The 13,731-nt window shown below is 30.4% G+C and overlaps 1 protein-coding gene across 1 annotated transcript; it reads left to right on the top strand.

The window, feature by feature from the left end:
- The first annotated feature begins 1,083 nt into the window (after positions 1 to 1,083).
- Positions 1,084 to 13,093, top strand: LOC125060867 (lysozyme-like). The gene is made up of 4 exons (XM_047665977.1): positions 1,084 to 1,232; positions 9,693 to 9,866; positions 10,577 to 10,650; positions 12,678 to 13,093. The coding sequence occupies exons 1-4, from the start codon at positions 1,166 to 1,168 to the stop codon at positions 12,822 to 12,824; spliced, it is 462 nt and encodes a 153-aa protein (XP_047521933.1). The 5' UTR covers positions 1,084 to 1,165; the 3' UTR covers positions 12,825 to 13,093.
- Positions 13,094 to 13,731: the final 638 nt, after the last annotated feature.

Below are 13,731 nucleotides of genomic sequence, written 5' to 3'. Positions count from 1 at the left end.
TAGGAGATAAAATCCTAATGATCTTACAATTTAATACCATTTTGTCGCTACGTAACGATTTTTCATGTAAATATAACAACGCACTCGCGAGCCTTCTGGCATTGTGAGTGTCCATGGGTGGCGGTATCACTTAACATCAGGTGAGCCTCCTGCCCCTTTGCCCCCCGTTCAATAAAAAAAACATATTTTTTTTGTATTTATTAAATGTCCAATTTCTGTTCCGCATACTCATCGTTGAATCTTGTTTATCCTGTTGCAGTACCGGCATTCTCTTTAATATACTAAAGTTCATTGAATCATATTGATAATTACACATCATAGACACACATCTCAAAATAATTACCATAAACAATAAACTACAAGCTCCCACCTTTTCAGAATGCCAAATCATAAAATGACTGCTTCACGACTGATTTGAGAGCGACCGCCGATGCGAAAACCGCTGTGTGAGTTCGAAAAGTGAGTTACAGAATCGCAGGGCAGTTCAGTTATATCATTAAGATGTGTCACAATCAAGCCAATAATAGTTAATTTTCTTAATGATATGCATACAAAATGTTTATACCTATATACGAATAAATTTAAACGATTTGACAAAAGGATACGTATATCTGTCAAATGATAAGTTTTTGATCAAAGGGAACGATCTCCATTAATTTTTTAAAGTTAAGATTAATTTTTAAATCTTACAACATCTATATATTAATTAATAATAAATTTTAAATTAAATAAATGCCCAGCCGGGGCAGGCCTACTGTCTTATAAAATCTTCTAAATCACCTTATAACCTTCATTAAAAAAAATAGATTATGTAAAAATATCAATTAATTCATGAAGTTCTTTTTCTTTTCATAGCCCAATAGTTCAAACAACTACTATAACCAAAATTCTCATCTGCCGTCTTTAAAATGAGCTTTCGTTTGACTTACAAAATATATCAAAACTTGATTTCCTTAGCAACAGCTTTAGAAAGATCAACGCACTCGGTCCCAATAAATCCACAAAATAACGAGGCATTAAAAGCTGACAAATAAAAAAGCATTTATTACGGAACCCGATGTTTCAATGTCCAAACGTCCATATAAGATGGCCAAAGGCCACATTCAATGTCAGTGTGGATAAGTGCGCGTGAGCATCCGACGTATAGTTATTAAATATTAATAAAATGGCTTCAGCAATTATTAAGTTCAGTGCCTTGTTCATGATTCTTGGCTTCTGCTCGGCCGATATTGGTATGTATTAAAGAATCGTTTTTAAGTTCCTAAAATTAGCAAATTGTGCTAGTCGATACATTTTATAGCTATTTTTATGTATGAGATAATCTTGTTTTGTACATAAATATTCACGTATTAAAAGACAACTGTATCTCATTGTATACAAATTGTGATAAGTTTTGTAAGTCAGATAATGGATTCACAAATAAGGGATGTTTATTGCGCAAAATAATTAATTTTAATATAATCTAGCTGTTTTAAACCATGCCATTTGCATACACTATATGGAACTTTTTGCTATGCTACCCCCATAGACTGCTCACTTTTCCGGAATAAAAACCTAAATAAAACGAATTTTTCATCTTTTTTTATATTTTTTTTTCAATTTTTGGCTCCATTAAAACCTTCCTTAGTGTTTGACAAATAAATTACTCTAATTGGTCCAGCCGTCTTCGCGTTTCGTGCTTGGCAACATATTTTGCGATTAATTTTTATTCATATATAGAATTAACTTTTAAACGCTTTTGAGAGTATATATCAGGTTTTTAAGATTCATATGAAGATTTCCTTAATTACTTTATAATATACTCACAAATATAAAATACAATTTACCTTTGCACATACAATTATACTGCCTATACATATGTGAAAATAATATAAGAATATAATTTTTAACAGAATATAATTACTCCCCTCACACTTTGAAATCGAAAATTTTCGTTTAGCTTTTGAAATTTAATTATTTGTTTATTTTTTTTATTACTCTTCTTGTATGCTGTTTGCCTATAAGTGCTTGTCACATTAAAAATTGTATTTTATTTTCCTTGTACCAGTGTGCCGAGCTTTTACAAATAAATAATAACAGAATTGTGTTTGACAGTTCTAATCTATATATATAAAAATGAAACCCGTTTTCCGTTGTCACGACATAACATGAAAACGGCTTGACCGATTTGTCTGATTCTTTTTTTATAATATTCCTTGAAGTACGAGGATGGTTCTTACGAAGAGAAAAATTAAAAAAATTGAGCGCAAAAGTCTAAAAACAACACTTTTCTATATTCCCATACAAAATATTCGTAATAATACTTAAAAGTCAATTTGAACTTTAATACTATAGCATAAAGTTCAAGTGTTAGTGGAGGGGTTCCGGGAAGGTAAATTTTTATTTTTTGACATAATGTATTTGTTGTATTATTAAATTTTTTTTTTTTATCTTACTAGCTAGACCGGTGTCCCGAATTGCAGAATAAGTATTAAAAAAAAAAAGAATCGATTGTTAGGCGGTACGATGTTCGCCAGGCCAGCTAGTTCATTATAAACAAAAACGTTAGAGAATGTTTTATCTCGTAAATTGATTTTCAATGTGACACAACATTCAATTGCTATTTGAGGTGTGAGTACGTATAATATGTATAACAACAGATATCATCCAATGTTCTAATATTTAACGTAATTAAGGGAGTTCATTGAGCTGGAAAGTATCATGAACCTCTTTAAGGCCTGGCACTCGCTATTATAAATTTTATATAATACTGTTTGGATAGAAAAATTATGACACTTCGCATTCACACTACCTATTATGAAGTCTAGATTTAAAAATCTTCTCTTTGTGCATTTCACTTTTGACTCGTAATTAGCTACTTATATATATTAATTATGACTCATTAATTGTTTTTACATGTTTTTTTTACCTAGTATATTTCTGGTGTTAAATGTAATGGTATGGTGTCTTTGTTACTTATGTATGAACTTCTTGTAGTTTACCATCAATAGATATTACTTTTTTTCTGGGGTTAGAGGGTTTTTGTGGGGTTGTTGGAAGAAATCTCTTGTCAACTGTAAGGCCACCCATTGAATGATAACTTATAAAGGGTTTACATTACGTTTACGAGTTTATATACGTTATCTTTAACGAAGTGTAAATAAATAATAATATTATATAAAGTAACTAAATAGTTTATATTATATCGCAAGAAGTAAACCATAAATATTTACGGCTTTAGGTGTAGATTTTGTATGGGTCACCCCCAATTCCTAGTTCCCCCGTACATTCGTTTAAATTACCATTAAATGATGATACAATAATTTAAAAGCAATTAATTTTCCTTTACCATTTTCATAAAATCGCAATAAACAATTTATTCTAGACCATAATTGCTAAATTATAGACAATTCAAATGTTAATCATGAAATACATAAAGCAAACGTAGCTATTGATGACAGATAATTGATTGTTTACAATGTAAGTAGTTACAAGAATTAATTATTGTAAAAGCCTATAATATATACCTATACCTTTTTTCATCAACAAATCAGTCTTATTGACCCGTAGTAATTAGTAGTAAAATCAGAAAGCCACCAAACAGTTTAAAAGAGTGCATTTATCAATTTAGATGAGGATGTTTAAATTGTTGAATAAAATGTATTTTTTATTTATTTATATACTCACATATATTCTTGAAAGGGTAGGCAGAGACCACGGATCTGCACGTTAAGGTCCTGATTTCTGTCTCGCTTTATTCTCTTTCATAACATCTCGGCTATAAGAAATTTAAACTTGTACCTTCTGTAGTACGTCCTGGATTTGGTTCAGGTACGACAAGGCCTGACACGACCTCACCATCCACGGTGACCTTGTATATTCTACTCGTAGGCGCTAATAATAACATTTATCCTATGTTAACTTAGGTATACATTCCAAATTATCATAAATCATTATAAAATGAAGACCCGTTATGAATATATAGTTTATACTAAAATTTTATATATTAATACTTAAAGTATTTTGCAACGAATATACTCAAAAAGTACAGTCCTGATTGCAAACATTTTTTACCATTAGGTATAACTGAGTAAAATAAGCTATATTTATTTCCAAAATATGTTAAAAATATGTTAGTACGCATGCATTGTAACAAAAAAAATATGACTGCAGACATATTTCTATAGAGATATATAATAACAATAACTTATATGTAACTGTGTCAAGTGCAATATATGTAAACTTGAAGGTTATATGATGGCGACGTCATATTCATTCATATTTATTGTTATGGTTTTAATTCAAGAGCCTTTTAAAGTAAAACTTTTAGTATTGAATGTAAGAATTGTTGACGTAAGATCAATGAACTACAATTCCTATTTTTGTCTTAAATTAAATGTCTCTTGATTTCGATATTATTGTATATTTTTTGAGTTCGTTATGTCAATGCGCTTTGTATGGAGGGAAGAATACAGATGTTATGGTGAAATTTTGTTCATAGCCCTTCAGCCCGCGATTGGACATGGACCAAAAATCGTTTATTACCTGTTTGGTGTTTCCATGGCTATACTTTAAAGTTTTAGCCCCTGAAACAAGCAGAAACTATTATTATTTCTCTCTCTCTTAAGTATCAAACCGATCTCCAGACTATTCTGCCAGAACTATAATATTCTATCTAACATCTACATCCTAGATTAACCAAAATTGTTTATATGTTTTATAATGTACTAATAACAAACCATTTTTTGAATATTTTGTACCGTTTGTTATATATTTATGAACCGTGTCCGACCGGTTCTGTATGCCCTGACTCGTCAGACGACATGCCAATTGCCAAGACTAGGAAATATATATCGTTACATGAGTTCAGAAACTTGAACTTTTAGCAAATGAAATGGATTCAGAAAGTCGAATAGCACCTGTTTACCAATGTGTTCTTTATGTAGATTCATTAATTGTCTTGATCTTGATTAACAAACTTGGAAACTACAAAAATCATTTGATAAGTATGATATTATAACTTGCATGGAAACTTAAGGGTAAGTAAGACTCAGAGTTGTTATTTAGGACTAACTTCATTAAAACTGTATTGGATCCCCATCCTTTGATTCCAAGTTTCTTAGATTTAAAACGAGTGTGTACCGCAGTTGGCAAAGAGAATCAAGTCGTAGAACACGAATTTGAATCTTTTTATTATCTGTACTGCTTTTGTTTTTATTTTATTATCTTTAAACAACAAATATGGTTTTCTAGAAATCTTGTATGTGCAATTAAGAACCCGGATATAGATCACGGTCACGGATACATAACTCGCAATTTAAATTTATACATATAATGTAAACAATGTGATGAGAAATTGCTCTGAATCATCACGGATCTTTATGAAATAAACCCCCTCTAACTCTTTCATCGCTTTTGATACCCAATGCTTTCATAGCCTTACTCAGATAGTTTGATGATATTAAAAATGTAATTTTTATTTTTAGTTATAATAATTGATAAATATTTAAGGAAATACAAACAGTAGTAAAACACGTCGAACTGTAAACGTAATAAGGTGAATCTTTCAATCAGTATCTGTATCTATATTACTTTTAACCTAATTAAAAATACAAATTAAAAAAAATCTGTATGTCAAAGAGAATTTATTTAGAAATTGGCACTTATAGTCAGTTCTTTTTAAATTTACTGTACTTTTGTATACATTTGTACTCGATAATATATAATTTAAAACGTACAAACTATTCTCGTACCATAAATAAAAGATTTATCTCGATCCAGTGACATTTGCTCTTGTTTACAAAAAACAACATCGGAAATTTTCCTTATTGCGATTTAAATAGCTCCTCAGTTTCCTACGTCTGGACTTTTATTACTTTAGGATTCTGGAAATAAATATGTTACTAATATAGCATACAAATTAAAAAAAATTGGACATATATAATATGTTTGTGTCAAAAAAGTATGTGTGGCTATAGTAATAATATGATTTAGGCTGGCAAAATTCCTAAACAATGAATTTATCATAGCTAAACTAAAAATAAAAAACGTGTGTATACACGTGTTAGAAGTTATACTTCTTTGGCGTAACAAGATAAAATTATTTTCAAAATTTTTATCTTTCGCCTTTAGTCTAGTCGACAAGTTGAAAATGGAACAAAATAGAGATACTACTCTTAAAATTATGTGCGATAGCTCATTGGATCCGGAATGACGTCTAGAAAAATGTGCTAAAAGCGTGTATTAGCACATAAAAAATTGCAAAAGTTATAGACCATTAAAGATGAAAAAATAATGGCATTTAGTTTTTTGCCAATATTTAATAAACTATTAATATTTAAGAAATTTCAAATAAAGATTCTGAAAGAGGAGGAAATTTCTAATAAAAAACTCCTGACTCCCAGAACTCTATCTCCATTATTTATAATGTTAATTTAACGCTGAAAATAGGTCTGCGGTTGACATTTTTAGGATTCGCGCGTGGCGTCAAAAGCGACTACGGCACATTAATTAATTTATTTAAGGTATTGAATATTTTTTTTTAAATTTGAAAAAAATATGGTGTGTTCTGAACACTATAATCAATTTATTCCCGTTGAAAATTTTACTTAAAGTTAATTTTTCAACAAGTTAAATAATTGTTAACTAACGAAATTTTCTCGAACGACCGTCTTAATTGTAAGTGAAAAAAAATGTTTAAATAATGGTCGTAAAAATATTTCGCTTCGTAGAGCCTTTCTTACATACATACTTAACAAGATCGTGCCATAAAAGTTAAAAAAATATTTATACTTTGTTTATAACAATTTTTTTACTTAAACAAAAACTTAAAAATCCATGTAATGATGTTAAAAAAAATTTTTTTTTTCTAAATCATCATATAATCGTTTTTTTATTAATACAAGATATTTATTGATTTGCAAAAAAAAAAATTCCCGCCATTTGTTGATAAATTTTTTTTAAACAAATTGATTAAATCAGAAAATTTTTTTTTAAATTTTTAATAAAAGTAATATTCATGATAATCAAAAAATTTACAAAAAAATTTTTTCTATACTTTGTTATATATGGTTGTTTTTGTTAATTTTAGAAGTTTTAGAAAAAAAATAAACAAAAGTTGAATATTTGTTTATAACAAATTGGTAAGTTAATAAACAATAGAATTGTTGATTAAAAAAAAAAATTTTTCTGTTTCTTTATAGAAGACTGTCAATTATGATTTTTAGGAAAAAAAAAATTTCTTAACTAATTATTTAAACAATAGAAAATTAAAAAAAACGATTATAAACAATTAAAAATTGTTATTAAGGAAAATTTTTTTTTTTAAAAATCATAAAATTTTTAATGTAATAAAGTTGTGTTAAATTTTTTTTTAAAAATATTGATTTAATCAATTTGTTTAAAAAAAATTTATCAACAAATGGCGGGAATTTTTTTTTTTGCAAATCAATAAATATCTTGTATTAATAAAAAAACGATTATATGATGATTTAGAAAAACAAATTTTTTTTTAACATCATTACATGGATTTTTAAGTTTTTGTTTAAGTAAAAAAATTGTTATAAACAAAGTATAAATATTTTTTTAACTTTTATGGCACGATCTTGTTAAGTATGTATGTAAGAAAGGCTCTACGAAGCGAAATATTTTTACGACCATTATTTAAACATTTTTTTTCACTTACAATTAAGACGGTCGTTCGAGAAAATTTCGTTAGTTAACAATTATTTAACTTGTTGAAAAATTAACTTTAAGTAAAATTTTCAACGGGAATAAATTGATTATAGTGTTCAGAACACACCATATTTTTTTCAAATTTAAAAAAAAATATTCAATACCTTAAATAAATTAATTAATGTGCCGTAGTCGCTTTTGACGCCACGCGCGAATCCTAAAAATGTCAACCGCAGACCTATTTTCAGCGTTAAATTAACATTATAAATAATGGAGATAGAGTTCTGGGAGTCAGGAGTTTTTTATTAGAAATTTCCTCCTCTTTCAGAATCTTTATTTGAAATTTCTTAAATATTAATAGTTTATTAAATATTGGCAAAAAACTAAATGCCATTATTTTTTCATCTTTAATGGTCTATAACTTTTGCAATTTTTTATGTGCTAATACACGCTTTTAGCACATTTTTCTAGACGTCATTCCGGATCCAATGAGCTATCGCACATAATTTTAAGAGTAGTATCTCTATTTTGTTCCATTTTCAACTTGTCGACTAGACTACTTATTCTACGTTTGTAAACGACACTAACAACAGAAAATATTTACTCTTATTATATTTCCCTAACGCGCCAAAAGAAGTATAACTTCAAAAAACTAAAATGTTGACTATAGCTATAGGGTGTCGGTTTTTTGTGACGGTGTGAGCGCGCATCGTAAAAATTTACTCTCATAATTTTTCCCTAACGCGCCAAAAGAAGTACATATAACTTTAAAAATGTTATTAAGTCTAGAATGACTGTAGTAATCATTTTACAACGTTCACAGCCAAGACAAACTTTATGATAATACTAGATAACTCTGGTTTATATTTACTTATTTTTCCATGAACTTGCTCGAATATCCAAATGACTAAATTTATATAAATTATTATTAGAAGCCTCAAGTTAGACGCCGACGAAAAAGTTGGCGTTCGTAAGCTATGTACTCGTAGTTCTATTTTCAAAAAAGGGCCTTTATTTGATAAATTGCACAAGTGGTCAGTTCATCATATTTGTACCTTATTATTTATGGTATATCAAATTAACACTCCTTATTCTATTTGATGTTAAATAATTAGGTTCTTATATCATAAAACACACTGTCAACGGTGCTACTAGACGTATCTACGACTAGATGATAAGTTTTATTTGATTTACCATAAAAATAAGGACAAAGAAAAATAAATCACATAATATTAATATGAGTAACAAACAAACAATGCAAGACGCGGATCTTGGCAACGTACGCGGCCTTCCAAGACTGCATTTCACACTGTGGCTAATTTCCATACATATTACACACACTATTGTACGGTAAGCCCGAATTAGGGAAAAATGCATTATCGTTAATTTGTTTCTGTATATACCTTAAAGATTGTTACGTCTAATCGATACAAAAATTAATCCCAAAGCAATGATCGTTTTTGACCTAACTAGTAAGGTCCTATTGGATTTACTATTCTGTCTATACTCGGTAGCGATGAGGCCTGGCGGACAATGGTTCATACAAGGCCAGATCCCTCCATTACATGCTCACAGAAGAAGCATGTAATGGAGGGGTTGTGTGCAGAACGTTTTAGTGGACAGTCTTGCTAGCCCTCTGAATAGTATAGAACCATGGGGTCGTCATGGTCCTTTACGAAAGCGCTTAACCACAAAGCCCCCTCAAAAAAAAGAAAATTTTAGAACATTGTACTAATAAAAGTTCTAGCTAGGCTAGGCTAGGCTTTAGCGTGCGACTGATCCCTAAGGTCGTAGGTTCCCCGACTGTGTACCAATGGACTTTCTTTCTATTTGCGCATTTAACATTCGCTCGAACGGTGAAGGAAAACATCGTGAGGAAACCGGCTTGTCTTAGACCCTAAAAGTCAAGCGTGCGTCAGGCACAGAAGGCTGATCACCTACTTGCTCTATTAGATTACCAAATGATCATGAAACAGATACAGAAATCTGATGCCCAGACTTAAAAAGGTTGTAGCTCCATTGTTTTTTTGTTTTTTCAGGTGAGAGTCCAGTAACAGAAGTATGCTTAGGATGCATATGTCAGGCTGTGTCAGGGTGTAAGGAAGGCACACTTTGCGATGGTGACGCGTGCGGTCTTTTCCGCATAACGTGGGCATACTGGGCTGATGCTGGTAAACCAACTCTGCCTGGAGTATCTCCCGACTCCACTGATGGTAGGTTATATGTATAAACTATTGTGTTTGCCAGTTGTAGTATTAAGAAATACTGAGATATATGCGAAACTGTTTATGTGTGATGCCTTTTGAAACTGCACAATTTGTTGTGTGTGTAACGAAAAAAAAAGGAAATTATAAATATAATAATATTTATTCAATTAGCAGATTCCTAACTGTTAATATTTTCTCAGTAGGTTTTTAATCCCAGTGTACCCCTATATAAAAAAGTCGCTCTCCGGCGCATAGTCGAGAAATTACTTACAATTTAACAGCAAAATTGTATGAATCAGAGATACTATAGTTCTTTATTCTCTACCTAAATAAAAACACGTAACAAATATGTGTCACACGATATTGGTATTCCAAAACATTAAAAGGTCAAGTTCTGAGAACCAATAAACCAAAAATGTGAGTACATTCGGCAATGAGTTGAAGGTCACAAGAAGGTAATCATTATGACCGGTTTTGTGGTATTATAAGAAAAGAGAAGATATGCCCTTAATCAGAAAACAGTGTTTAAAACTATGAATCATAATACAAACTAAAGAAGGTTAACATAAAACTCATTGAAAATACTTAAATTAATTCAAGAATGTTTTGGCAGGATTCTTGTTAAAGTGGCGTTTATGTTTTACGGTTATGATCTCACTATACTATACATAATATATTATATTAAGAGTTTTTTTAACTAAACAATTTTTTTTCAGCATACTCTTCCTGCGCGAACAGTCCACAATGCGCAGCTCTGACAGTACAAAACTACATGAGAAGATTTGGACAGGTAATATCTTTGTTTAATAAATTTAGAGTAACTAATATTAATCGTTTTTAGATTTTGGGGCATATTTCTGCGTGTCTTTTATTAGTAAGTAGGTAATCCTTATCAGACTGAAACACCTATTATCGACTGAGGATCCACAGGATACATGAATAGACCGCTGCGGTAAGGTCATAAAAGAAAAATATGAGTATCAAAATTTATTATTTATTCATAAAAATACATAACAGGCGGTCGCGCTCAAATCAGTCGTAAAGCAGTCATTTTACGATTTAGCATTCTGATAAAGCTACAAGTTCCCTCCTTATCAGAATGCCAAATCGTAAAATGACTGCTTCACGGCTGATTTGAGCGCGACCGCAGCTGCGAAAACCGCTGTGAGAGTTCGAAAAGTGAGTTACAGAATCGCAAGGCAGAACTAAGCCAATACCATAATGTCGAAAATAAAATAAAATATAAGAAAATAATTATAATATATATACAATGTCGATACTGTTAATTCGTTTTACGAACATACAAACATATTCACAAACGCAAACAGTGGGTTTCGCCGTCGCAAAAATACTCAACAATGGTAGTAGGCCAATTGTAATCTCGTCTTGTTTCTAATTTATTGTACCTGTAATTATAAAATATGATAATCCATATAGAGGCAAGGTTTACCTTCAAAAAGAAAAAAGTAAAATATAATATTCAGAACCTAGCAGGCAACTTTTAAAAAATAAATTGCGTCGCAGAAATATCGCCAAGAATATATATTTGTTGGAAGTTAAAATAGCATAAACTCTGTGATCGAATGCGTTTCAAAAGGACGAAATATTGTAATACTGTACTTGTATACTAGTAACACTGATTTTTATTGCGCCAAAAAAGCTATGGATAGTGCTGACATCTAGTGCGACGCACAAAAACGTACGAAAAATTGTCGACCTCAATGTCATTAGCGGCCTTCGTCGTCCAACGTTAAAATATAATAAACTATCACTTAACATAGGAAATCCCAAATTGTATCCGTGATCGAAACGTAGGTTGCTTATTAATATTAACATAATCATGGCATTGAAATTTGCATACAAACTGAAGTGACATCATCGCAAATAAAAACAATTGAATTGACATTTTATATTTTTCTGCCGCGTCATTTTTGCTCTATATAGATTATTTTTCTCTTTGAAATATTGTTTCCGGGCCTGTCAAGACATATCTACATTCTTTGACGTATAAGGTGATATAGCTTTATTCGATTCATTAATAGTTGTTTAAATGGTATTTGTCATCAATGGAACATTAGATTATCTCCAGTTATGTCGTAAAATAATTTTACTCTTATTTTCTTAGCAAAGATTTAAAAACGTATATATAGAAAACTAAAACAAATTTAAAAAGTTTGGTCCCTGCGGCAGTGACCTCAATGCTGGCAGCATTTCCTCGATGTAATGCGATACTTATTACACCAGCTCTGTGATCACCGGTACTATCTACCAGGCGCCAACTTAAATCTTTAATTAGCGTACTTGAACCTAAGGCCCAAGAGAGAGAGACTTATATTTGAGCCGTTTATTAGTTTTTACAAAGAATTTAGTTTCTACAATAGATAATTAAATTATCCCCAAAACATGTTTTTAGCATGGCAGAGCCGTATCATCTTTTACGTAAATTATCAACGCGGAAGCACGAAGTGCGCGCTCTTATTAAAATTACGTAAATTTAATAATTACTTTACGATTTCTGTATAGCGTAACTAAGTTTAAGCACAAGGCACTTCATTAATAAAAAATATCCTTTATTCGAGTACATAATCAGGATTACATTAAGTCCATGTTTAACCAAGTAGCGGGGAACTATCTATTTATTCCATCTTTTACACTCATTATTATACACTTTTTTAATATAGATATAATTCACAGTAATCCTTTAAACTGCAACTCAGCTGCAAAATGTAATCATTATTCAAATACATGAAACCAAACCAAATTTTTACAATAAGTTAAGTAACAAAAGAACTCTAAGAAATATTACGTAAATTTCAGGACTGTAACAACGATGGTGTCGTCAATTGCTACGACTACATGGCGATCCACAAACTTGGAGGCTACGGGTGCAAAGGCGATCTTCCCTTCCAGTACGCTACCGTATTCAACCAATGTGTAGCGGCCGTTGCAGCTCATCAAGGCTAATTACGACCGTGATTTGTATATAGGAGATTGTGTGTGCATTTGGATTGACAGGATTAAAGGTTCATTACATTCCCTACAAATTTGTCATGAATAAAGAAAATTGACATATCGTGTAACTCTGATAGAGAAAATTTTGTAAATCTCGAAATTGGATGACAAAATTATGTTAAATTATGTTTTATAATTTAAATGTAAGTTTCAGCTTCATAATCTTTATGTTTAAGACCCCTTAATATAAACGTATCAATTAAATTATATATAAGATTAAACAGTTTTTTATTTTTAAATAGTTGTCTGGCCAGAATTGATTTTTATTCATATATCTCTTGAATAATTCTCAAAGACTGCTCCTTTCTTACTTAAACGACCTCAAAAATAATTTAGAAGAAATAAAGAAAAGCGCCGTTACCCTTAGTCTCGGCCTAAGATACCAAAGCTGATCCCAAGATCATTTTTGTAAAGGTTCTTGGTTTTGCCGTAAGTTAAGTTCAGTGGAGGTTGTTGTTGCTATATGTTCAAAAATTACAAACAAATGTGTCGGCAAGGACCTGACATCTGGAATAAATAGTGTATCAGAAGTTATACTATCCTAAGTATTCCTCAACTAATTTTAGTTAGTTTATCACTTTCTTTGATAGATATAGTTAGTTGGATTAAAATGATTTTATTGTTACCAATCCATTTAAATGTTAAGTACTTAATTATATGTAAAGATTTGTTTAATGAAGTAAAAATAACTTTATATTTAGTAACTTTCTCAATAAATAAAATAAAATATCCTATATAAGAAAACTTACTTACGTATTAAATATTTTAAAATTGTCTATAATAAAGTATTTTGTTACCCTAATTCTGGCAAAGAAAATTGGAAGTTGGAACTCGATTTCGTTTGATTGGCATACAATCT

The sequence above is a fragment of the Pieris napi genome, chromosome 22, assembly GCF_905475465.1.
Source record: "Pieris napi chromosome 22, ilPieNapi1.2, whole genome shotgun sequence".
Taxonomy (NCBI): domain Eukaryota; kingdom Metazoa; phylum Arthropoda; class Insecta; order Lepidoptera; family Pieridae; genus Pieris; species Pieris napi.
The sequence above is the reverse complement of the archived record's forward strand: the minus strand, read 5'-3'. Positions and strand labels throughout refer to the sequence as shown.